Here is a 26,563-nt window from a genome sequence, read left to right on the forward strand (position 1 = left end):
ATAGTATTCTCCTTCATATAATGACAGAAATTCATGGAAATAATTTATACCTTTTGACCAGATTATATAACAGCCAGATGTCAGATTTTGAAAGCACTGAAAGATTTTTCTGCACTTTACAAACTTCACTGAAATGATTAATGTGCTTTGAATCATACTGATTTCACAAACACAGCGAAATCACTCCAATAGAGATTCAAAAAGGGTTTCATCAGCTTACTAGCTACTGGTACTGGTACTTGATAACACCTTCCACCAGCTTTTACACATAAGTCATCACTGTTTTGTATCAAAATCACAGAGCAACTTACAACTTTAACAGAGGAGGCTAGACATGCCTGAAGTGTCTTTACAGGTTACCTCGTGTTAGCACTATGCCAACAGAATGAAGAAGCTCTCTGTGAAAGTGCTGCTATTGAAGCTGAAAAAAAAGAGAGAGAAGTAGGGGGGGCTGTGGAGGAATGGAGATCTGGGTGGGACACAGCCACAGTCACACTTCATGTCTAAGTGCTGCTTCTCTGGCACGGTGCAGCTCCACAGCCATGAGGTCTTCCACAGGCCCCCATCGTTTAGCTCCATTTCTAGCAGTTATTCTCTCTGTTTTGAGCACGTGCACCAGCCGGACTGTTTCACCTGCAAGGGGTAAGCCAACCTTTATCAGCATGTTTTAGCATAGCATGGCCCAAATCAAAGTGTGTTTAAAGTTTGTAAAGTAGGAGAACATTTTTGTTGTACTGTGTATTGAGATTTATGCCGATTGATTTTTTTTAATGTAGATAAAATTTGTAATCCTATTTCCTTTATGGATCTAAAATGGTTGGGGGTAGATACATTTCAGTGTTCAGGCTATGCTGTTCTGAAAAAGATAGCTGAAAAATAATTTCTCAGTAATCAGCAGATAAACTAAGAATAATGGTTGGTTTTCTTTCAAAGGCCAAATCCTGAATTTGTATACTTACTAAGTGAAATATTGTCCATGCTTCCACCAGAGGTCAGGCTTACAGTCAGTGTGACCTTTGTTTAATCATTTTAATTTGACTTTTTCTCATGTTAAAGGAAAGTACAGTGCTGGACAACTCCTACCATTTCACTCTTAATATTTGAATGCTAAGTCTTTTAAAGCTCTCATAATGTGATCTATTTTAGTTAAGCCTAGTGGGTTTGCAGTGCCCTTTTCACTCCCAAATAAAATTTTTCTGTGCCTTAGATAAGACTTAAGCTTAATCAGGTACAAATGGGTTACCTTTTACAACCTGTATGTATGTGTGTGTGTATATATATATATATGAGAAAAGGAAAATACATAATACCAAATTTTTTTTATTATTTCACATTTAGTCAGGAATTCCTTTTTGTGTTTGTTACAGTGTTTAAATTCAATATATGTCAAACTGTTAGCCTATTACCTTAGAGCATGAATATTTTAATTACACCAAGGCTATCTGAAACAGAGAAGAACTGCACATAAAAAACTTCAGTTCCTAAATGATTGATGCTGGATATACTGAGAAGTTCGAGTTTATTGCTGTATGGAACTCAGAACGTGTGAAGTTTTTTGACCTTACACTTTTTCGTTTACTTTTTTGTGTACTTTTACTTCATCTTAACTCGTAATTAATTCAAGTAAGAATTCTTTTGCTTAACTTGGTTTTAGGCTCACCTCTGTAATATGAGACTATTTCAGTCTAATTAATGCAGTGGTGTGGTTAATAAATATGAGCCCTTTGTACACTGTTTCATCACACTGTTTGACCCTGACCCTGTGCACCTCGCGCCTGTATTTGGTTGCTATGGGGATCTGTTCTAGCAGTAGAGTCATTACAGGCCTCTCTTTTATTCTAGGGCTTGGGGTGAAGGAGCATTTTCAAATTGTTACACAGCACAATAGACTGCGCAGTCGGGTCAGCCCCATGGCTGCAAACATGCAGAAAATGGTGAGTTTGCTTTTGTTTGCTCATGTCTCGTTAATGTCGGTCTGCTGGTGCAACAGAGTGGCTTGCCAGCCTCTTACTAGCCTCTGAGTCTTAATCCCCCACTTACCAACAGGAAAGAATTCAAAGAGGTTCCACTGAATGAAGAGGGTACCTTTTGTTCTTCCAGAATTGTTCTTTGAATCTAAAGCATATTTTTGCACATCTATAAGGACTGTTTTGGTCAAATGTCTAGAGAAAGTACTGTCTTGAACATCCATGAATTTCAGGGTTGAAAAACATGCTCTTGCTACATGCTTTACAATTGAAAGGTGAGGTCTAGTTTTAACAGACAGTGTTTAGCAAAGGTCAGAGACCCTGTTGAAGCCTCAACAATGAAATTTCAGCAAATTTATCAAAGACGAGACCCCAACCCCCCCATTTAAAGTTCAGACTTAGAAGTTGGTTGCATTTTCTGCTTCTCACAATCCAAGTAATCCCATACAGCATTAGTGATGCTGAGCTTCTTTATTTTATTAACAGATTTTATTTGTTTATTTCCTTTTTTAAGTAACGGCAGCTACACATCCTTTCAGCCCCACAGCATTGAATTGCCTTCTCACAGTGGAAGGGTGGACAGAAACACCTGTGGATTTTTTCATATCTGAAGCAAGAGTGGAGCTTGATTTTCTCTTCTGTCTTAAAAATAAAAGCTGTTTATCTGATGGTGACAGTTGGGGTGGTCTACCAGTTCTTGCATCTTAGCAGTCTGTTTTCTCTAAATCTTGTTTAGAGGTGTTTTGACTGGAAAAGTTTTGCATGGTACTGTACATATATAACTTCAGTTGCTAAAACTACAGATTATCACAAAATTATGGTGCTGCACTTGCTAGCATAGTTCATTACCTGAATTAGAGCTCAGCCTGAAATACTCTCTGCTCTTTCACAGGATCCTTCTCTCGGCATCCAGCTTTGGGCTAGTGCCAGAGCTCTTCATTAGAGCAGTGGGTTAATGGATCATCAGCTCAGAAACCCCCAGAAAAATTCAGAGTACTATGACGCCTGCCTCCAAAATGGCTTAAGCCCCCTACTTTTGAAAGACAGATGTGCTGTGTAAAGGAATTGTCTGTTGAAACAACCCAAACAGATAGAAGCCATTGACCTTGAACACTTATCGTCTTTACAAACTTCCCACATTTTCTCCTGATAGAAGCACATAGTTATGAAAACACCTACAGGCATTTGAAATGTGACTCCCAAAGAAAGTTGGAGCCTTTTTGGAGGTTATTCCTATTTCAAAATGCAGTTAATCCAAACAGAAGTCCTCTTTCTCTGAAGGATATCCTATATTGAAACAGTGATATCCCAAACAGTGGTATTTTACGCAGTTGAGTATCAATGTACACAGGCACAGTGGCATCATAAGCACAGCTGTTGCATGAGGCCACACTGGGGTGCTAATCCTGATGTCCATGCGCTGTTTAGAGTGGGTCTGCCCTTATGGGCCTCCACGATTTTAGAGGGCTTGCCAGACAGAATACAAATGACCGGCCCACATAATTGAGTCATTGTAGACAGCTCATGCCAGGTTGAGCTACAGTATACAAGCCACATCTGTTACTAAATTCAGTAACAAAGGCTTGTGCACTTTTATTTTGGCATCCTATGTGCTTAATCATGCTTTGTATAAGACTTATTGAACCATTAATTGAACCACTTGACACATTATAAACAGTTACCAATCTGTCAGTTTACTCTCAATGATAGTGGGGAATAGATCACTGTCATATGATCATATATATATATATATATATATGTGTGTGTGTGTGTGTGTGTGTGTGTGTGTGTGTGTGTATATATATATATATATATATATATATATATATATATATATAAAATATGATGTGGTGATGATGATACCCCGGAGTCTCACTGAATGTGTTTTTGTGTATTGCTTGCATCAAGAGAAGCAGAAAATGCAACCAACTCCTAAGATTGAACTTAAGATGTTTAAAAATATTCTTGCAGATTACTCTAAAAGTCAGAAGTCAAGTTGTAGAAAAGTGTAGGCAAAGTGTATATGCACTAAATACGATCTTACAATCTCATACGTGCACACACCCACACACATGTGCCTAATTGTGTCGTTGTCCCTCCTTGGTGTCATGTGACTCCTTAGAGTTATGAGGTTCCAGGTGTAAATGGGGAGCAGAGCTGTTAAATTTGGTGTTTTGGCCACTAGATATTCAACATGGCAAAGAACTTTGAGGATGTGAAAAATAGAATTGTTGCTCTCCGCAAAGATGGCCTAGGCTATAAGAAAATTGCTAACACTCTGAAAACGAGCTATAGCACAGTGGCCAAGGTCATACAGTGGTTTTCCAGGACAGGTTCCACTTGGAGCAGGCCTCACCAGGGTCGACCAAAGAATATGAGTCCACGTATTCAGCATCATATCCAGAAGTTGGCTTAAATAAATAGACATATGAGTGCTACCAGCATTGCTGCAGAGGTTGAAGAAGAGGGAGGTCAGCCTATCAGCGCTCAGACCATATGCCACACAATGCTTCTATTCAGTCTGCATGGCCATCATCCCAGAAGGAAGCCTCTTCTGAAGCTGACACACAAGGAAGTCCGCAAACAGTTTGCTGAAGACAAGCAGTCAAAGAACATGGATTACTGGAACCATGTCCTGTGGTCTGACAAGACCAAGATAAACTTGTTTGGCTCAGATGGTGTCCAGCATGTGTGGTGAGGAGTACCAAGACAACTGTCTCTTGCCTATGGTCAAGCATGGTGGTGGTAGCACCATGGTCTGGAGCTGCATGAGTGCTGCCGGCACTGGTGAGCTGCGGTTCATTGAAGGAAACATGAATTTCAACATGTACTGTGACATTCTGAAGCAGAGCATGATCCCCTCCCTCCCGAAACTGCACAGTATGGCAGTTTTCCAACATGACAATGACCCCAAACACACCTCCAAGATGCCAAATGCCTTGCTGAAGGTAAAGGTGATGGACTGGCCAAGTATGTCACCTAAACCTAATTGAGCACTTGTGAGGAGGAGCGCAAGATGTCAAACATCCACCAGCTCCATGATGTCGTGATGGAGGAGTGGAAGAGGATTCAAGTAGCAACCTGTGCAGCTGTGGTGAATTCCAGGGTTAAGGCAGTGCTGTATATTGTGTATACACACACATATACATATATATGTTTTTTGTGTATCTTGCTTTTTTCCTGACACTGAAAAATGAATAATTTCAACTTACTTTGACTGGAGCTTAATGGTCTTTAATGGACCTTTGAACAGTACTGTACATGTTAGATATTCAGGAGATCATATAAAAATATGATCCATTCTGTTCACTTGATGTTTTCTTCTTTAATGACAGAATTTTACACAGAGAAAAAGCCACATGTTCAAATACATCATGCACTATATATAATGATAAAATCACAAGCACTCTATATTTCACTCAGTATTTTCATGTTGCAGCCTTTGCACAGCTTATAGCCCATAAATAAGAAGGAGGATGTGTTGTCATCACTCTCCATTTTGCATTCAAGTCTGCAGTATTTCAGGTAATTTCTTCAAAGCCTCACAGTGGAGTTCCTGGGGAGCTGAAGAGGGATATTAAAGTGCTTTAGTGATAAATTTGAAAAGGCTTTGGGCTGAGGCAGCTTTGTGATTATCGTTTGGGAATATTTGCGCAGGAATCCATAAGAGCAGTCTGATTGTCTGTGGCTGTAAAGAGATTAGAGTCTCACACTGGAGCTCTAAGCCTTCCTTTCAGAGGGAGATAAGATTCCCTAATTTCATAAAGTTTCTCAAATGATGGCCCTTTTTTTCTCCTAGTGACCCCTCGTATGGTTCTTGAAGTGAATGGAGACTGAGAGTATTTGGAATGATGGAGTGTGTAACTGAAAAAGAAGAGTTGGGGGAAGTGAGTGAGTGTGAGTGTGTGTGTGTGTGTGTGTGTGTGTGTGGGTGTGTGTGTGTTGTGGGAAGAACCTCTCTTTCAAACTTCAGCAGCACAATAATGAAAGCGAGGTCATTTCTTCAGATCTGTGTGGAGTGTGAAATGGAATATGGAGAAAAGCAAGGGTGTCTGCTATGTGTGTGCCTGTCTGCACAAATCAGTCTTCTGCAGAATTTATGCATACTGACTCAGCTTGTATGTCTGTGTAACATATATGTATATGTAAACTGTGTACATTCAATTTAAATGAAACATCTGCAAAGGAAAAATTATTTGCGTGCTACTGAAGCAATGTAGATCAGCTCCCATAATCAGATTTGAATCTAAGTATTTTTCTTATGAATACATTTGTTACACCTAGGAAATATAGTTTTTTATGTCTCTGTAAAGCTTTTGACATATTCCTTGAGAAGGACGCTGTGAAATGAGATAAGGATTTACGCCCATCTCCAGTCTAGCCTACCAGACATGGCAGAGCCCTGTGGTTCAGGAGCTGGAACTTAGTGACCATTTGAGAACCTCCAAGGCCTTGGGCCTGAGAGTGACTCTTGCTAATGTCATTAACTGTCTTTGTTGACTGAATCTCACCAATGATACTGTGTACAGTTTTGTTTCTGAGCCTATATAAGTCTGCATTATAGTAGTTTAGATTTGCCATGATGAATCAGCAAATGTTTATGTAGATTCTCTCTCTCTCGCTGTCTGTCAGCTGTCTGTCACTCTCTTTTGACTTAGAGTATTTTCTTTAAGCTTTCATCTTAGTTAAGCCTTTGCATGTGATGTGAGGTTATGTGTTTGTGTGAATGTGTTGACCTTTTGAGATTGTTTTTCTCTATTTTTTCCAGTCTTTTAGTTATGTTTCCTTCCTCAAGTTCCTGTAATTGTGAAAGAAAAAAAAATTCTATCCATCCATCCATACATCCATCCATCCATCCATTTTCTAAGCTCCTTCTCCGTCAGGGTCGCAGGGGGGTGCTGGAGCCTATCCCAGCAGTCTTCGGGCGGAAGGCAGGATACACCCTGGACAGGTCGCCAGTCCATTGCAGGGCAGACAGACAGACACAGACAGTCACTCACACACTCACACCTAGGGGCAATTTAGCATGTCCAATTGGCCTGACTGCATGTCTTTGGACTGTGGGAGGAAACCGGAGAACCTGGAGGAAACCCACGCAGACATTTTACTTTTCAAAGTCAATGTGTAGTCTTCTCTTTATTAGTTTTAGGGGTATAACTTAGAAATTCTAAATGGATATGGAACTTTGACAAAACTCCAACAGCTTTGTGGTGAATTTTTGGGGTTAACTGTTTTGAATTTTTTTTTCATGTTTCTGTTAGTTGGCGAATGGAGAAGAGAACCAGACAGTTAACATTTTTACTAAGTATATCTCATTGCAACCATATAGCTGTCTTCAAATCATAATTACAGTGAAGAGAATGACTTACTTATGTGGCAGAATGACTTGGATGATGTATTTGTGTAATGCATGTGGGGTGTTGTAGTGAGAGGTAATTGATGTGCAAAAACATTAAATCAAATAAAATCTTGAATTCTGTCTAAACATTGAGGCTGAGAAATGCAGTGCTGCACTACAGAATACTGCATAGCATGACAAATAACAAAATCAATTATAGTTTTAGACCAAAATGCCGTTTTACTATGTTTTTAAATCCAATAATAGCTTTCTCTTTCAACTGGCATATTTTTACATGAGGCATAAATAGTTAATGTAGTTTGAAGTGGATAGATAGTAGAGATGAGACAGGATGAAAGATGAGCGATTAAAATGATCATCTTTTACAGTACTTTTAAAATATACTGATTTTTTTAAAAACAATTTTAAAAATTCACCACAGCTATTCAGAAAAAACAAATATACAAACCAATCTAAGCTCCTTCCAGCACATTTTTCACAAGCTTGTGCTGTCCTGGTGCATACGTGGTCATATGAATAATTACAATTTTAATTGTATTAATTTTATTTAGTTTTATGTCACAGCATATCATTAAAACTGGTCAATAGTCCATCCATAATGGATGGTATGATTGTCTGACATGCTGTTTACTGTAATCTCTAATGGACTTCAAGGACTAGGCAAAATAGTGATGGATCATGTGTATAATCAGTGTAATAACTATCAACATCTATAATTTATAGATGCAATTATATAAAATACCATTAATCATACAGATTGTATATTTAAAGTGAAAGTCAGAATAATATTTATTGTTAAATATATTAAATAAAGTGTTACATGGCATTCCATTTCAATGCTATTTTTTTAAGAAAACCAGCCATCTGCCTGTCCATCTAAAATCACTCAAGAGGAAATCACTGGAACGTGTTTGGCTGGTTTCAGTGCTTTAGAGTGGGAAGAGAATTGTTGGTTTTTAGCACACAAGCATTTGCAGTCTTCCACTGTGAGCAGAGCTAAATGCACGCTGTCAGTCCGTAAGGAGCTCTGCCTCTAGAGAGGAGGCCGTGGGGTGACAGAGAGCTGGCAGCATCTCTGAGGCTTTACAGAGAGCAAGTGTGGAAAGATAGGGCAGGATGGGGAGGGCTGTGGCTAAAGGAGACCTGCTGATGGCCTGTCTGAGTTTCATCTCTGTCTATAGCGTGGGTGGGAATGGGATGGCTCGGATGACTTGGTTGTTGATTTGTGCCAGCGAACGCTGGCTGTGTTCTCCCTCCCCTCCTCAGCCTGAGTCTCAGGCTGGCTGAAACGGGACCCGTTCCTGGGGGGCCCGCTGTGAAACCACATCTGCGGAAACTGTGCCCCCCCCACATCCTTGATTTCACGGTAGGTTTTGGAGTGGTGACAGCCGTTTCCATGGGAACATGCTGCCACTGCCCAGGCGTGTCATGCTGGTGGCCACATAGACACTCTGCTGCTATTCGGAGGTCAGAGGAGAAGACCAGGTCAAGCAGATTATCTAGAGAATGACACATTCAGTGGCTTTATTTCTAAAGCACAGTGGGAGAGTAAAGAAACAAGAGAAGAGGGTGTATGACACAGGAAGTCAGTCATACCTAGAGTCTGAGCATTCACAATAATGTCACAGCCTTTGGACTCAGGCAAAATGGGTGTGCTTGTGTGGGGCCTTTCACTGGCAATTTGTCATCTCATCTGTAGGTTGGCCACAGCCCAGCAATGAGTCACTTCTCTCTCCGGATTCAGTTTGGTGCTTTCTTCTCCCGAATGAGCCCTGGCCAAGGAGGCCAATGGCTATATCTAAAACACTGAAGGTCCCATATCATGGAAAAGCAATTCTTCCTTACTTTTTTAAGGAGTTTAATGTAGACTGTAAGCATTATTATGCTGAGTTTACATGTTGGTAAATGGCTGACGGCAAACTTCCGTTGTTTCAGTGGAGCTGCAACAGAACCACTACAGTAGTTCTGACTACACAATAAATGGAGGGTTAGTTTTCCCAACTTTTGCCATCAACTGCAGTGGTGAAATAAACCAGATGTTAGATTTTTGGGAGCTATAGATGCCAAATGTCCAGACAAACAGTATTATACAACAAAAATTAAAAGAGTACAGAACATAATTCTACCTTTTTCCACCTTAAATAAACACTCAACACTGCTAAAGTCCTCCTATGACAGTCATTCATTTTTACAGGTAATGCTATCACAATGACAACATTTGTGTGGCTTCATACCACTGACAGTTGCTATGAGGTGTGGAGCATGTAAACGCAGCATTGTTGTTTCAAAATGTACTGTTCACTCTGCAGTCCAGTCTACCCAGTCCATATATGGAAATTAATCTTCCTATGAAGTAGCCTGTTTTGAATTTGTTTTTGTGACGTCATGTAAGCCAAGTCAGATTTATATATACAGTCATATGCAAAAGTTTGGGTGTCCCTGGTCAAATGCCATGTTTTAATAAATAAACATTCTCTACAGAGAACACACTTCTGCACATTTTTTTCTTTAAATTAAATTTTAATTCATCTTTATTGCTAAAACATTGGGAAAAATTATACTTGGCATATTTCATGTTTTTCATGATATATAAATGCTACACTATGTAACATTTAAGGATTTTGAAGCCTCTGGTGGAATTGTGGAATTGCAAGCAACGTGCAAAAGAGCATTTTGTAACATCAGTTGTGCTTCTGACCCCCACGCATGGAAGAATCTGATGATTGCGAGCACACTAAAAGATAATTCAAAGAGAACTCCATTAAAACGTGGTGATGGATATGTGATCTGAAGATGTAAGTGAATGAACTAGTATTTTTGTCATATTTTCGTGAATATAATGTTGACTTTGCATTTGAGACCTAAACATCAAGCCAGATATTTTTCTCTTTTTGACTGTGTGTGTGTGGCATTAACATGTAAAGACGTATAATGTGATCTGTAAAACTCTGAATGTGATCTGCAAAATCTGACCATACAACTCTGACTTATTTCTTTTATTGGGTGTTTCACAGCAGCACACAGACACCATATTTAGTCTTTTTTATATGGCACAGTAATGATACTTCTTTCAGTTCAAACACTGCTTTGCTTTAAATTTGATATTTGTTGCCTGTAGAGAATGTATTAACTTATTTTGGCCTTGAAAATCTAAAAACCATATAATATGCCCAGGTTTCATTATACTTTTGCATTTTCATCCATAGTGAAGAATTGTTTCACCTTAGACTAAGTTTAGTTTAGCTTTTTTAATGAGGCACAATACAGAGTTGTAGGCTATTTCTGAGTTATTGGTTAATTCAACTAATGTATTTTTTTGTATTTTTTTCAACCATTATATCTTCGGATTAGAATGAGTGTTGAATTGCAGCATGTAGCTTGACTATGGATGTCACACAATCAGTTACTGCACCATCTTATAACAATCTAACTGGTCATTGCATAAAGTTATTCCAGAGTAGAGTAGAGAAGTCAGAGTGTTCATTGGGGTTCTGCGCATGTCAAAGGTACACTTAAAAATTTCACCACCTCAAATTTAAAACACCTTCCTGTGTCCCTGATCACTCAAGTACTTTTTGGTGCTTTGTAAGAGCAGTCCTCCCTGTCAATGACAGAAGGGAAAAAATAAAGTACAAGGAAAATGTAGGATATGGCCTTTAAAACAAACAGACAAATTGGGTCACAGTACGTGCTCCAACATCATGATATGCAAATACCAGTGTGTCAATAATGTCATTTTTTGAGAATATAAGGCCAAATGTCTTACACTCATTCAAAGACAATAGCCAGTGAGTGGCCAGTACAACTAAGTGCAACTCTGGACCAAGAGTGCAATTCTCCAAATCATACTGAACTTTTCTTTCTGAACTTTTCTTTCTGACCTGTTTGATTAGGTCGATTGATTGATCTTAAATTTCCACTTGTGACATAACTCCCAATAGGTTTGGCTGACCTCTGTTATTCTTGACAAGTCAGCCATACCCATTACTACCACAAGCTTCTCCAGTTTCACCACCTCCCTTCCTCTGATCCCCTCAGCTCAGGAAGAGGAATCCCTCATCCCTCGCCCCCCCCCCCCCTTCCCCCTTCCCCCATTTACAGTTCACTGCTGCTGTTCATGGAACATAGATCATTATCTGAGATCCTTCATTGGAGACGCACTGAGTGTTTCATTTGTCTAAGGGAAACTTACTAAAGCCCTGAGCAATGAAGGAAAGAGGAGATGTTTTAAACAGTTGCAAATACACACACACACACACACACACACTTACATACGTCCCATCATTTATCACTTAGTGTTTATCATGTAATACACTGCAAATGTATTGTAACACATTGCAATATATATATTATATTACAATAATTTCTGCACTATAGTGACAAAATACATATGCTGTAAATGTGTACTTCCATCTTATTTTATTACCACTTTCCTCAAGATGCATATTTTGTACTCCTCTTGGCTTGGAAAACCAAAATTGGCAGTGCATTCTTGAAGAAATCATGCCTTATTATCCTTTTAACCAGGGAAAATGATCTATGATATCTGCAGTCTTATTTAAGACTCTACTTGTGTAAATTAAGACTGAGGTGTGACATTGTCTTATCCCCTTGCCCATCAAGGCATCTCTCTGTTCTTGCTTGCACAATGACTGTTTAGGTTATCCCAAAGAGCAACTGTCTGCAAGAGTTAGGAGACTTTTAATAACCTAGCTTCAGATAGCATCTTTTGTTAATTTGCTGTCCATTACTTGGTTCATGCTACCCAATGCTTGTTTGACATCTTGTCTATTAAAAAGTATGCCAAAGTTAGATCTTTCTCTTTCTTTCAAGGCAGTCTATCTTGACCTCTGCCTTGACTCCAAGTGTTTCTTTGAGTTTCCCAGTACAGCTATTTCCATTCATCCGTTTATTAATAAGCCTTTCTTGAGTTGATGTATTAGAGTAGCTAAAATCTTAAATAATGCAGGACAGTGGTAATTTAGGACTAGGGACGAGAAATGCTCTTTTTGGCTGTATCTTTCTGATTCATGAAGAACCATTCATTCCTTTCCAGGAGTGGAGTGAGATGCTAGCTGGACTGTGTCAGGAAAGGGCTGAGTCCTGCTTAAAGGACAATACTCAATTAGAAGGACACATGGAGCACGTTGGGTGGAATATCCATCAGTCCCCTCATGGTGAGGCCTCCTTTCCTGAGGTCATCAATTTGTGGTTCCAGGAGGGCCAGGACTACATCTACCAAAGTGGTCAGTGCAGGAACAATGGCACCTGCCAGCATTACACACAGGTGATTTTTTGGACAGTGTAGAGGTATCTTCCTCTGGTTCTGGTCTACCGAGTCCAGTTGAATTTGGTGATTGGTGCTCAGTTACACCTAATAAACCTGGTCACTAATAGATAAGTTGAATCAGATCTATTCAACTGGGGACATCACCAAACTTCTAGCCTTCCAGAACCAAAGCTAGACACCCAAAATAATTAACAAATTGGTTAATTTACGCATTCAGGATACTGAAAGTTTCATGGCAGTGCTCCTTTCTGGGAATGATAGCAGCTGTTACATTACCTGGTGTGTTCTTTGTGCTTCTGTGTGTCAGCTGGTGTGGGCCACATCCAGTGAGGTGGGCTGTGCCATGCATGTGTGTAGAAGCGGAGCAGTGCACTTGGACCTGTTTGTCTGTGCATATTCCCCAGGGTAAGAGAGCCTATTGTTTTGATATTTGTCATGGTATTTATTCAAGTGTAACTATGTATTTATGTTTCTGTGGCAGGGTGCTGCCTTTTTACGCATATGCTGCAAATAAAAAAACTGGGGACACCTTACCTTCTTCTGGCTTCTTTTGAAAGGCCTTAATATTTGACCTTCACCATTACTTTTCAATTAAGTAAGAAAAAAAATTAAGGTTTTGCTAACATAAATCTATTTACTGGTGTCTGTTTATTATTGTAGGGGGAGCGGTGCACAGCCTAACACATTTTGCTTTTTGATGACATGTAAGCCCTCTCACTGTGTGTGTGCAGGGGAAACTGGGAGGTGAACGGCAGGCAGGTGGTGCCCTATAAAGCAGGAGTTTACTGCTCTCTCTGTACATCCTCTATGTCTGGCTGCTTCCGTCTTTGGGACCACGTTGGTGGTTTGTGTGGTGAGAACACCCACAGCATGCCACTGAATGATCATTTTTGGTCGACCTTTAAAACATTAGCCAAAATAACTATGAAACTCAAGTACAGCAGTATACCTTTATATAGCTCACAAAAAAGCCTTGCTGATTTACATTTTATGCCATGTTTCATGCTTGTGCAGTGCTGATCTTTAGAAGAATTTGCTAGATCAAGGGAATCTTCACTTAAAATGTTTTCCGTGTGCCTTTCATTAGACAAGCTGCGTTTAAGTGTCGTGATAAAAGCTGTTTTTGAAGGCAAGGTGTACACAAAGAACACTATTCTTTTGTTGCAGTTATTTATTTTGAGATAAGGATGCCATGGCTAAAAATGCCTGGCTTGAACAGTGTTTATGCCGTGGTATTTCAGTTAATAAAGCACACCCATGCCTAAATTAAAAGATTTAATGAACAAATGCTTTTCTCTGACCCCACTCACTTCAAGGACAAATAACATCAGTGTGCTTAAGAAGAATGTGCCATGCTTTTTTATGTCTATTTTGTCTCCTTTTGACTTTAGGTGTTTGCTGCAACTTGTGTCTTGTGCGTGCATGTGTGTCTTGTTTCAGAGACCCCCCGAAACCCATGTCGTATGAGCTGTGGGCAGCATGGGCAGTTGAATATCTCTTCATGCCAGTGTCACTGTGCCCCAGGGTTCACTGGTCGCTTCTGCCAGGGTAACTGTCCTTTCTCTCTACATTGTATAATGTTGGCCTGGGGGCCTGTGGAGTCATCACTAGTGTTTCAGGGTGACAGAATGACCTTTCAGTGCCACCTAGAGATGTTCTTATCAGGTTTTTGCTCCTCAATCCTTATCTCGATTCGAATCATGTAAAACCAAATATCTGCCAAAACCAAGTACTGATCTGATATTTGTATTTTTGTAGATGCAATCACATACTGCACACTTGAAGAATGTTAAAGTTAGTAAAACCAATCCAAATTTAGGTAACATATCATCAACCATTTGTAACGTGGAGCGATGAGGCGGACGCATGCGCTGAGAAAAGCGATATTCATTCTGGGCAAATCCATACTCAGAGTCGAGAGACAGTCCAGGGTCACAGAGCCAACACAGAGATAAGGTGGGACAGACATAACGAAACAACAAAACAGACTAGAACACAGAAAACCAAACACTTAACAAAAGACTTTGAACCATATAATACATCCAGCACAATCGAACAAAGACCGACGACAACAAGGGGCAAACACAGGGCTTAAATACACGAGGGCTAACTAGAGATAACAGGACACAGGTTGAAACAAAGGTGGCAACAATCAGGGGCGGAGTCAGAAAACAAGGGGGCTAGACTGAGAATCAAAACAAAGAAAGCACATGGACAGGACTGGGAGGGGCCAATCATGACACTATTCTTAAATTTTTTATTCTTTTCATTTGTCACCGTTTGATAATGCTAACTGGCCTAAATATCATGTAAGCGTTTCATGTCAACTAGACCAGTAGTAATGCTCTAAAATAAAGTGGAATAAAAATATTGTTACATTAATCTAAATGAAAGTTAGAAACATATTTGACAAAGAAATTTCCATTCTATAAATTTACCGTTTTTGGAGAAACAAGGTTTTGGTACAATAGTGGCGAAATGTAAGGCTATAAGTTACTTTATTAAGGCTATAAATCACTTTTAGTATGTACATTAGTGCGATACGTTCTAGACTTTGTTTTTTGCAATATTGTGATTATTTGTTTTTAAAAAAGGATTTTAGTGTTTTGTATACACTATAACTAAAGATAAACCTACATTTTTCATATACCTGTGGACCGTGTGCCACCTTCTCTTTGCCTCTCCTTTTTGTCTGAGCAGATTTGTTCTGATGCGTGTGGTCTGTTGACATGTTTCAGTGCGCTGCAGTGTACAGTGTGTACATGGGCGGTACAAGGAGGAGGAGTGTTCCTGTCTGTGTGATGTAGGTTATGGGGGAGCGGAATGTGCAGGTGAGTGGGTGAGCATTAAGATGGTATTGGCATGATTTATCTGTGCCAGCTTTGCTCATTTGCTAAACCATTGACTCTTCCCTCAGCTGAGACTGTTTTTAATATGACCCCCCTTCACTGATCCCTACTGTGCCAAACAAAATCTCTCCCAGTTTAAGTCTGAGCCAAAATAAATCCTCGGCTTTGAAGACTGCTTGCTTACTCATCCTCTGCTGCTGTTCGGTAGAGAAGCTGAGCTTTCCCTACCATAGCTGTGACATGCAGATAGATGGTAAATGCTTCATGGTGTCCTCTGAAGCTGAGACATACTACACAGCCAAGCTGCGCTGTCAGGTGAGAAAGATTACACACAGATGGGTCTTATCATCCATACATCTGTGACTCTACACTTACAGTCCATCTGTGTGTATGTATCAGTACAATCAGTCTATGTCAGGTCTCTAAAAGAGGCCTCAAGTGCTCACAACTTCTAGTTTTATGTTTATGCTGGCAGGAAAGAGGGGGCATTCTAGCTCAGGTGGCCAATCAGAAGGTCCAGGACATCATGGCCTTTTACCTCAGCCAGCTGGAAAATACCAACGAGGTGACTGACCCTGACTTCGAAACCCGCAATTTCTGGATTGGTGAGGACACTTCATTCTACCAGTGTGGCATAGTGCATTTTGATAATGGGTGGTATTGATATCAGGCATTTTATTGTCGTCGTCACCTCTATTTGTATAGCTGTTCATCTTCTTGATGTCATGCAGCCTGAAAGAAACAAAAAAGTAAAAAAATTAGCAAAACACTTTTGCAAAACTTTAGCATTTATATGAAATCTTTTTCATTGTCATTCATTGAAATCATTACACCATAATGGTAATGATACTATAATGTGTTTCAGAGTGAAACATTAGGGAGGGTCTCGCTCAATGATGTGGCTACTGGGAGGTTAAACATTTAATCACTAGAATGATATGACTATTGTTTTTTTGATGGTTAACATTGTTCTTAAGGGTCCACAACACCAACATAAGCTTTTCACAACAACCAACATAAACCTACATAAATGTTTATAATGGCTTTTCCCGACAAGCATCTGCAAAGGCTACTTTGGTCAATTTTTAAGTCATTTCACCTCATCCTCTAATTATGTCTGTATTATTAATATTATGTCTTAAAGTCTAAATGTATATGTATGTAATATCTATATGAAACCTTATGAACAATACTGTACAGTAAAGTGTTATTGAAGACTTTTTAGAATTTGATAGAAGATTCCAGGAAGATAACATTTTATTTTTTAAATATTGTGGTATGGTGAGTGGAGAGAAAAAAAAGACTCTTTTGATTTCTCAGGCAGATGTCGATCTGATAAAATACATCTTTAAGAAAATTGAAGCATGATATACACAAACAAGCATGATGACTGAATACAAAACCATTTCCCCTTTTTGCCGAAACTTTTGTAAGCTCAGTAAAACATCATTTTAAATGTTTTCCTCATCTGCAGTTCAATCCAAAGCACGAAATGAATAAATTTTCTTCTATTTTTATGAAAACAGGTTTGACATATAAACCACTGAAAGACTTATTTCGCTGGGACACAGGGGAGATCCCATCCTTTACCAGCTTTGCTTTTGGACAGCCAGACAATCAGGGGTGAGAAAGTGCAGTATTATAAAAGATGTAGAAGTAACAGAAGTGAATATTAGAACTGGACTATTTGTTCACAGGATGATGATGGCAGGGAGCTGTAGTGTTTGTGTTTGACCATTGGGTGTCCCTCTTTTCACTCTCTGACTTAAGCTTTGGAAACTGTGTAGAACTGCAAGCAGCCAGTGCCTTCAACTGGAATGACCAACGCTGTAAGACTCGCAACAGATACATCTGTCAGTTTGGTGAGTAACAACATTGTCATCAGTGAGCTTCACCGATGATAAATACTTTTATCATTATTTATTAGTAGTATTTGGTAGCTAGTTTTTAGGGCTTAGTATTGATTCATAACATTAATTCATAGTCCATCACTAATCTACAACATTATAGTAGAATTCGGTAGCTAATATTTTAATGCATACCACGATGTCCATTAGAGGCAGCTGCAAGTGAATTACATTACTATTCTGATCACTTTGAAAATTATCCCAGGCTTTAAAAATATCAGCCTGGAAGGATCTGACTGTTCAATCTCTCTCACGTCAATAAATCAGTAGTGCATAGATAACTTCACTATGACAACCAAATGATGCTGAAGAGGATAGCAACACATTGCTTCTGACAACTGGAGGGGATGCAGTGCTAGCCCTGAGGCAGATGCTCCAGACAGTCCTTAGTGGCTTGTTCAGAGGTGCCGAAGTGGAGGGTATAAAACCAAAGACAGCACATAAACCCAGGCAGCGTTTTAGCTGCTCTTCTGTCTCCCCTTTATGAGTCCTCAGTTTATGAGTGAAACCATCAACCGAACCATTGTAGCATCTTAATGATGCTCAGCAGGACTCTGTGGCATTCATCATAAAGGGCTTTTTTGAGATCAATACATGCCCCTCCCTTAGTGCTGCTGGCCATTGTTTGGATAGCTTCCCAGGGGTGCAGGAACTTGGAGTGTGCTGCGATTAGAACCAAAGTGGCTTTTATCTTGTTTGGCTTTGATCTGTTTTGTTTAGCTTTGTTTTTGTGCAGTGCTTATTGATTAATGAGGGTGACTTAATGCAGTCATTGTTGCCACGGTGACACTTTAACAACATGTTGTTTGAAAGCTCTTAATCTTAAGAGACCTGATCGACAGAAAACGATCGTCTGGGGCAAGCGGAGCGTTGAGGGCACACGCACCTGGAAAATGCACACAGGGACACACATACAGAGAATCAAACTTTCTTCGAGTGAATTCAATGGAGCAACAAATTGTGGGAAGAAAAAAGTCTGACTGGGATTAATTGCATTCGGTCTGTCTGTATCCACCCCCTGCCAGGCTGACGGAGGAGCTGCATTTACACATGCTGTTAATTGGCATTAAAGTGGTGAGTGGTAAACAAGGAGTGTATAAGAGGGCACTTGCGGTCATATAGACCAGCTGAGTCTAGACAGGAGTGCTTCAGAGAATAATATGTACCATACTGCTCTTCCCTGCTCTTTTAAGGCCACTGACTTTCACTACACTGATAAGTCGGTTGCTTTTATAGAGCTGCTGTGATGCCAATTACAGAACAGAGTGTTGCTAAGAACAGCAGCATGCACTAACGTGTGAGAAAGCCCTAATGTTATATCATTTTTTTAAGAGGACATCTGTTATTTTGTGCTTTCATTTTCTTCCAAAAAAATCATTCCCTTTAATTCACACAGTAACATATTGGATTAAAGAGGATTTGTGACGCAATTTATTTCTCAAGTAAATAATCACATATTTCCTTTTACTTATGTTCTTTGTATCACTGAGTGATCTTCTTTTTGCAGATGATGTCTTTCTTCTGTTTGTGGGTATATGTTTGCACATGTTTGAATGTATGTGTCTACATGCAGGTCCAGAGCACGTTGCCCTGTGGCAGTTTGGCTGAAGAAAGCTGTGAGCACTTCGTGACTGCAGCAGAAGTCTACTGATCCAGGGCTGCTATCTCGTTTGAACTGTGCTTGGTTTGGTGTCTCAAGCACAAGGGTAGGTTGCTGCAGCCAAGTCCGCTGTAAGCCACAGTACTGTGAAAACGTCAGAGACCAGCCTTCACTTATTTACTTTCTAGTCAAAATGTACAAGTTATGTGTAAGTCTTTTATTTTTTATGGTAATATTTATGAGGTGATTAGACGTAAGATAATCCACTTGTATAAGGGAAAAAAACATTAATTTCTAGAACTGGGCTTCAAAGTATTATACAGATACAGAGTAAATGGGACTCCTCACAAGCATGCAAGTTCTGGTAGACCAACAAATTTCAGATAAACACTATTTAAAGCGTTTCTCTTTCAGAGGAAAATAGCTCCACTGCTGTTTCAGATCTGAAAAAATCCATAGGTGTTTCTGTCCATTTTTCCACTTTGAGATGAAAATTGAAAAAAGGAAATCAAACAAAGAAGCTGCTGGTGTTCTTAGGACTAGCCACCCCAGAGTCCAGGCTACAGCATTGTAGAATGTGTTTGGGATGACTTTGATCAGCAAGGAGCTGAAAACTGACGTTAGAGGTGGAAAGAGATCCTTAGAGATTTCTTTATAATACTGTAAGTGAGCCTCCCAAAAGAATGGAAGCTGTAATAAAGGCAAAGGGTGGACACACTCAGTGCTGAAAAAAAGCCATTTTATATTTACTTGTTGAAATATATCTTATCTGTTTTTTTCTTAATGCTGAAAAATGAATAACTTGTACTTAATTGCTGTTTTGATGGAAATTAACTAAATGATAGTTGGTCTTTTGCACAATACTGTGTAGGTGCAGTGTATTATTTGCTAGTCTTTATGGGGGTTTCAGGATCAATATGTTGAGAACCCTGTTACAGGTACAAACCCTTACAACCTGGATGTTCCAGATAAGTCTCAGTGGATAATTTGATAAATCAAGACATTCACATGATACAACAGCCATAAATAATTTTAGTCAAAATAATGCGGCTCAATCTTGAAATATTGTTTACTGGTATTGAAAGTTCACCATATTCAGAGGTCCCATGTCCTGCAGTTTTTTTGTATTTATTTTTTTTTGTGTTATTGTTAATGTGTTTTTTATGTATCAAAAACAATTATAATTAATTTTAACCTGACAACTTTACATGACATGTCTTTATCCCACACTCTCCTGTTTCGCATTATTAGACAAACTATGCTTCTAAGACTGATGCATGTAATAGACCTCTATTGTGATTGGCTTTGCATTGTACCTTTTTCAGTAGGCAGTCCACTTCTTATAACTTCAAAATGAATGGGGGAGGCAAAACTGCTGTAGGCTAAAGAGGTAGATACATGTAAATATGTTTGTGACATCAGAAAAACAGTGAATTATAAATGGGTTGTTAATTGCAGCTTAATCTCCATGTGTAGGAGTGAATAGTATGTTTTGAAAGTAGCCATACGCACATAAAACAAAACTCTATTATTAAAATAAATAAATAAAACAGTATTCCATTATATAGGCCCCTTTATTTATTGCAAAATTAGTCACAGTTGGAATCTGTATGAATATAATATCGTAAATATTATGGAAATATTGTTTTTGTCTATATTGTGCAGCCCTACTGTAGGATTTCTACCTTGTCCCCACCTCCTAGTGTCCTTAGGAACGGATATAATTCAGAGACTTCAAGCTAGAGATGAGGAGTGTGTTCTGAGGCAAGGCACTAGGGCACAAATATTGATTCTCAACAATAAAACCTTCCTAAAGCCTAATCCAGTTTTTCAGAGCAGCTGCAGTTTCTGTAGACAGACTCTGAGCTGGGTATATCTCCTGCTCTTCTGCATGTGTGTTAGTGGTCTAGCTCAGCACACAGTGGCTCTGCTCTGCAGTACCTTCATCAGCTACTCTGCACCTCCATACATATTAATGCACTGATAAACACATGGCTGATCAGCCAAGCTCTCACTCGCCCTCTCCCGCTCTTACTCTATCTATCTACACCGTCTCCCTTCCCTGGTTCTCTTTTTTGTCATCTCTGTGTGTCTGCCCCATATGCACATACGTATATGTTCCCACAGTATTACATAGACTGTCTCTTTAACATTTAATGTATCTCAGACTAGCTAGTAGTGTAAATATGCATTAGTACATCATGATGCATCAGCCTGAAAGCAATTTACTTGACATTTTCAAAATTTTGAAATTTAAAAATACATATTATTGTTATAGTCTATATTTTGTATATACCCTTGTGTTTATACCATTTATGTATTCAGTGTATTTTTAAAAAGAATTCTGAATCATACCAAAATTATCAAATTAAATTGTGGTGAAATGTGATGTTTCATGATGCATTGTATTATTTCTTTTTATAAAATTGTTGTGAGGTCAGGTTTACAACCCAAACTGTAGTTAATCTCACCAGCCTTGTGCCTCCCAGAAAGAAATAGTTCTCAGTGATTTTACGTGTGTAATTGTGTATTTAAATACCACAGTCCATTCAAGAGTATAGCCTCTCAGATTTTTCAATAAAAGTTGCTTGATTGATCCCTTGATTTCTGCTCCTGCTCACTTGTGATTGGATTGAGCTCATGCTGAGCTGCAGTCTACTGCTGCAGACAGACTGACTGACAGAGCCGATCACCTGTTTGTCACTTGCTCATAGGTAAAGGAGAGTGGATTATGTTTACCATATGCTCTGTCTTTATTAAAGTTGTGTATTAGTGATTTTTTCCTGTTCTGTGTAACCGATATATCTTTATTGAAGTCATTTTGTTTAGTTTTTGTGTATTGCAGCACACTGTAAAGCTATAAAATGACTACTACCCTTTGTACTGTATTAAATGACAAGTGAAGCCAGTCTAATAAAAAGAAATGTTTTTATCTTTCTGTTGGTGTTTTTGTGTTTGGCACTAGATAGACTGCTTTTTTATAGGAGGTGTTCGTATGGTGGGTGCTACCCAATTACAGTTTTCTTCCCAAAATAACCAAGGTCTACCTGCTAGGTAGGGCTCCCCCCAAGATGCGCTAAAAGAGTGAAAACTAGCCCATACATAGTCAAATCATACAATGTATGAGACTGTGATACAGAAAATCTAGTTTTGTCATGTGATTGTCATGCTGATTTGTTTTTCCATCCATCCATCATCATGCGCTTACCCGAATCCAGGTCGTGGAGGCAGCACCCTAAGCAAAGAGGCCCAGGCCTCCCTCTCCCCAATAAATAGACAATAAGTAGAACAAGACATTGTGGACAATGTATTCTTTCAACTTTGAACTCCTCAATTGGGAACTATTTGAGGAAGGCCCTTTTCTGTTTCAGCATGAGAGCCCCAGTGCACAAAGCAAGGTCCAAAAAAGCATGGCTGGGTGTGTTTGGTGTGGAAGAACTTGACTGGTCCACACAGAGCCCTGAACCCCATCAAACTCCTTTGGGATGAATTACAGTGGAGATTACGAGGCAGGTCTTCAAGTCCAACATTGGTGTCTGACCCCACAAATGCTGTTCCGGATGAACGGGCAAAAATTCACACAGACACTCAAAAATCTTGTAGAAAGCTTCCCAGAAGAGTGGAAGCTGTTGTAGCTGCAAAGGGGGACCAACTCCATATTAATGCCCATGGATTTCGAATGGCATGTCATAAAAGCTACTGTAGGTGTAATGTGTGCCAATGTCCCAATACTTCTGTCCAAACTATACGTGTGATTCGATGGACCTAGATAAAAAAAATATCGCTTTATGTAAGAAATGGGGCAACGCATCAGAGTATCACTTGCCTAAATTTAAAGTGTTGTGCTGCAATAATGAGGTCATCACTTGATCAGATTGTAGAAAAAAAACCATTAAAGCTGCTGTGTCTGGACTGTAACTTACTTAAAAAACATTAGCAAAGATGCATTTGCTCTCAGTATCCCTTTGATTATGTTTGTATGTGTATTTAACAGTGAAAGAGCCTGTAGAGCAGTTCAACTGTGAAGTAAAGCAAACCTTTTTTTCTTATTCCGTATGAAATCATTATCAGAGAAATACACTCACTGGCCACTTTATTAGGTAATTAGGTACACCTTGTTAATAAAAGGTTGGACTCCCTTTTGCCTTCAGAACTGCCTTAATTCTTCGTGGCATACTTTCAACAAGGTGTTGGAAACATTCCTCAGAGATTTTGATCCATATTGACATGATAACATCACACAGTTGCTATGATGTGAATTTGCGATGTGGTGCATTTCCACCACATCCCACAGGTTCTCTATTGGATTGAGATCTGGTGACTGTGGAGGCCATTGGAGTACAGTGAACTCATTGTCATGTCATCAACCAGTTTGAGATGATATGAGCTTTGTGACATTGTGCATTATCCTGCTGGAAGTAGCCATCAGAAGATGGGTACACTGTGGTCATATAGGGATGGACATGGTTAGCAACAATACTCAGGTAGGCTGTGGCATTTAAACAATGCTCAATTGGTACTAAGGGGCCCAAAGTGTGCCAAGAAAATATCCCCCACACCATTACACCACCAACACCAGCCTAAACCATTGATACAATGCATGGATCTATGCTTTCATGTTGTTTACACCAAATTCTGACCCTACCATCTGAATGTCGCAGCTGAAATCAAGACCCATCAGACCAGGCAACATTTTTCCAATCTTCTATTGTCCAATTTCGGTGATCCCGTGCACATTGTAGTCCCAGTTTCCTGTTCTTAGCTGACAGGAGTGGCACCCGATGTGGTCTTCCACAGCTGTAGCGCATCTTCTTCAAGGTTCAATGTGTTGTGCATTCTGAGATGGTATTCTGCATTCCTTGGTTGTAACAAGTGGTTATTTGAGTTACTGTTGCCTTTCTATCATCTCAAACCAGTCTGCCCATTCTCCTCTGACTTTTGACATCAACAAGGCATTTTTGTCCACACAACTGCCGCTCACTGTATATTTTCTCTTTTTTGGACCATTCTCTGTAAACCCTATAGATGGTTGTGCGTGAATATCCCAGGAGATCAGCATTTTCTGAAATACTCAGACCAGCCCGTCTGGCACAACAACCATGCCACGTTCAAAGTCACTTAAATCACCTTTCATACCCATTCTGATGCTCGGTTTGCACTTCAGCATGTTGTCTTGACCACCTCTACATGCCTAAATGCATTGAGTTGCGGCCATGTGATTTCCTGATTTGCTATTTGTGTTAACAAGCAATTGAACCTATCTAATAAAGTGGCCGGTGAGTGTATATCACAGTAAAGAAAATCAAAAGTGCTGTTATTGTCCCTCTCTGGTGTCATGTGACTCCTTAGAGTTACGAGGTTCCAGGTGCGAATGTTTCGGCCACTGGATATTCAACATGGCACCTGATGGCAAAAAAACACTCTGAGGATGTGAGAAATAGAATTGTTGCTCTCCACAAAGATGGCATAGGCCAGTGGTTTTCAACCTGTGGGCCAGACGTACTGCAAAATCTTTTTTTCTTTTTTTTGCTAAGTATTTTTACTCCAATAAACAGATAATTCAGCATATTTAGTTCGTTTATTTGCAAAACAAAACATGTTTAGTTTGAGTTCGTTGATTGGTTTGGCGTAGTACAGTCACATGACACGCAGCGCTAGCTAGTGGATTAACTAGCTAGTTAGTTAGCTACTTCAGTCTGAGTGAAGCTGTTGTCTTGTGTACATATCATGGATAAATGGTTAAAAACAGGGTCTTTGACAACAAAAGACCCTGACGCTGGACCATCTACAAGTGAAGCAGACACTGTATCTCTTATTGAGAGAACCGAGAAAAGCAAGCATAAATCAAAAAGAATTTCATTTTACCTGCTGCGAAAGAGATGGTTAGCGTGATGTTGGGAGAAAAACCCTGCATGCAACTGAATATCACTTTCTGATAACACAGTTAACATCATTTTTGATGTTTTGAATGCATTTTTTGTGTCGAACGGAATCGAGTGGTCCAAATGTGTGGGAGTTAGCACTGATGGAGCAAGAGTAATGATGGGACAACGCAACAGAGTCATTGCGCACGTGAAAGCTGTAGCACCGCTGGCGACTTCTGTCCACTGCAGTTTACTCAGAGAAGCATTAGCTGCTAAGAGAATGTCAAGAGACCTTAAAATTGTGCTGGATGAGGCAGTGAAGATAGTTAACTTCATTAAGGCTTGGCCACTCCAATCCCGTTTATTTCGTGTTCTATGTGAGGAAATGGGCAGCAGTCACGTTCAGCTTCTTTTACATACTGAGGTAAGGTGGCTTTCTTGCGGCAAGGTGCTGGCTCGACTTTTTGAACTGAGGGATGAAGTAAGAATTTTTTTATTGGACTTAAACTTTGAACTTTCAGACCACTGATTTTGAGTGGCTTGCTAAATTGAGTTACCTCTCAGACATTTTTACCCACTTGAATGGACTGACATTCACCACTTGGTAGCTGGCAAACAACATCAGTCATCTCATTAGGTGAGTGACAAATGCTGTAAATGTTTAGTTTCTTTTGTTGTGTGATTGTGCAGTCAGTTTCACAGATCACGTGGATGGTTGCACTGTATTTGGTTTTAAACGCCAATAAAAAATATTCTGGGGGGCTGTGGAAAGTTTTGGGGTGGGTTAAGTGGGCCTTGGGTTGCAAAAGGTTGGGAACCCCTGGCATAGGCTATATGAAGAATGCTAACACCCTGAAACTGTGCTATAGCATGGTGGCCAAGGTCATACAGCAGTTTTCCAGGACAGGTTCCATTTGAAAAAGGCCTTGCCAGGGTTCACCAAAGAAGTTGAGTCCATGTGTTAAGCCATCCAGAGGTTGGCTTAAAAAAATAGATGCATGAGTGCTGCCAGCATTGCTGCAGAGGCTGAAGAAGAGGGAGGTCAGCTTGTCAGTGCTCAGACTATATGCTGCACAATGCATCAACTCAGTCTATGGGCCGTCATCCCAGAAGGAAGCCTCTTCTGAAGCTGACACAGTTTGCTGAAGACAAGCAGTCCAAGAACATGGATTACTGGAACCATGCCCTGTGGTCTGACGAAACCAGGATAAGCTTGTTTGGGTCAGATGGTGTCCAGCATGCGTGGTGATGCCCTCGTGAAGAATACCGAGACAACTGTCTCTTGCCTACAGTCAAGCATGGTGGTGGTAGCATCATGGTCTGGAGCTGCATGAGTGCCGTCACTAGGGAGCTGCAGTTCATTGAGGGAAACATGAATTCAAACACGTATTGTGACATTCTGAAGCAGAGCATGATGCCCTCCCTTTGGAAACTGCGCAGCATGGCAGTTTTCCAACACGACAACGACCCCAAATACACCTCCAAGATGCCAAATGCCTTGCTGAAGGTAAAGGTGATGGACTGGCCAAGTATGTCTCCAGACCTAAATGCAGTTGAGCAACTGCGGGGCATCCTCAAGTGGAAGAAGGCGGAGCGCAAGGAGTCTAACATCCACCAGCTCAGTAATGTCATGATGGAGAAGTATTCCAGGATTAAAGGATTCCAGTAGCATTCTGTAGAATTCTGTGCAGCTCTGGTGAATTCCATGCCCAAGAGGGTTAAGGCAG

The 26,563-nt window shown here is 39.9% G+C and overlaps 1 protein-coding gene across 2 annotated transcripts; it reads left to right on the top strand.

The window, feature by feature from the left end:
• Window positions 1–513: 513 nt before the first annotated feature.
• LOC108435606 (C-type lectin domain family 18 member A-like) lies at window positions 514–21,877 on the top strand. Of its 2 annotated transcripts, none has more exons than XM_017711596.2 (12): window positions 514–642; window positions 1,843–1,934; window positions 12,383–12,613; window positions 12,924–13,021; window positions 13,348–13,469; window positions 14,057–14,164; window positions 15,355–15,447; window positions 15,674–15,780; window positions 15,941–16,070; window positions 16,992–17,088; window positions 17,236–17,327; window positions 18,946–21,877. In XM_017711596.2, exons 1-12 carry the CDS (start codon window positions 543–545, stop codon window positions 18,978–18,980), a joined length of 1,305 nt encoding a protein of 434 aa, XP_017567085.1. In that variant the 5' UTR covers window positions 514–542; the 3' UTR covers window positions 18,981–21,877. The 2 variants fall into 2 exon arrangements, with proteins under 2 accessions (XP_017567085.1, XP_017567168.1); XM_017711679.2 differs by having other exon boundaries at window positions 17,253–17,327.
• The last annotated feature ends 4,686 nt before the right edge of the window (window positions 21,878–26,563 follow it).

Source organism: Pygocentrus nattereri, chromosome 7, assembly GCF_015220715.1.
Source record: "Pygocentrus nattereri isolate fPygNat1 chromosome 7, fPygNat1.pri, whole genome shotgun sequence".
Classification (NCBI taxonomy): domain Eukaryota; kingdom Metazoa; phylum Chordata; class Actinopteri; order Characiformes; family Serrasalmidae; genus Pygocentrus; species Pygocentrus nattereri.

Bases quoted from the DNA above. Each gene is read 5' to 3' on its own strand.
- LOC108435606 (XM_017711596.2), top strand. From the start codon at position 543: ATGAGGTCTTCCACAGGCCCCCATCGTTTAGCTCCATTTCTAGCAGTT. The intron at 17,089-17,235 runs GTGAGAAAGTGC...CTCTGACTTAAG, and splicing joins GGACAGCCAGACAATCAGGG to CTTTGGAAACTGTGTAGAAC. The intron at 17,328-18,945 runs GTGAGTAACAAC...GTCTACATGCAG, and splicing joins CAGATACATCTGTCAGTTTG to GTCCAGAGCACGTTGCCCTG.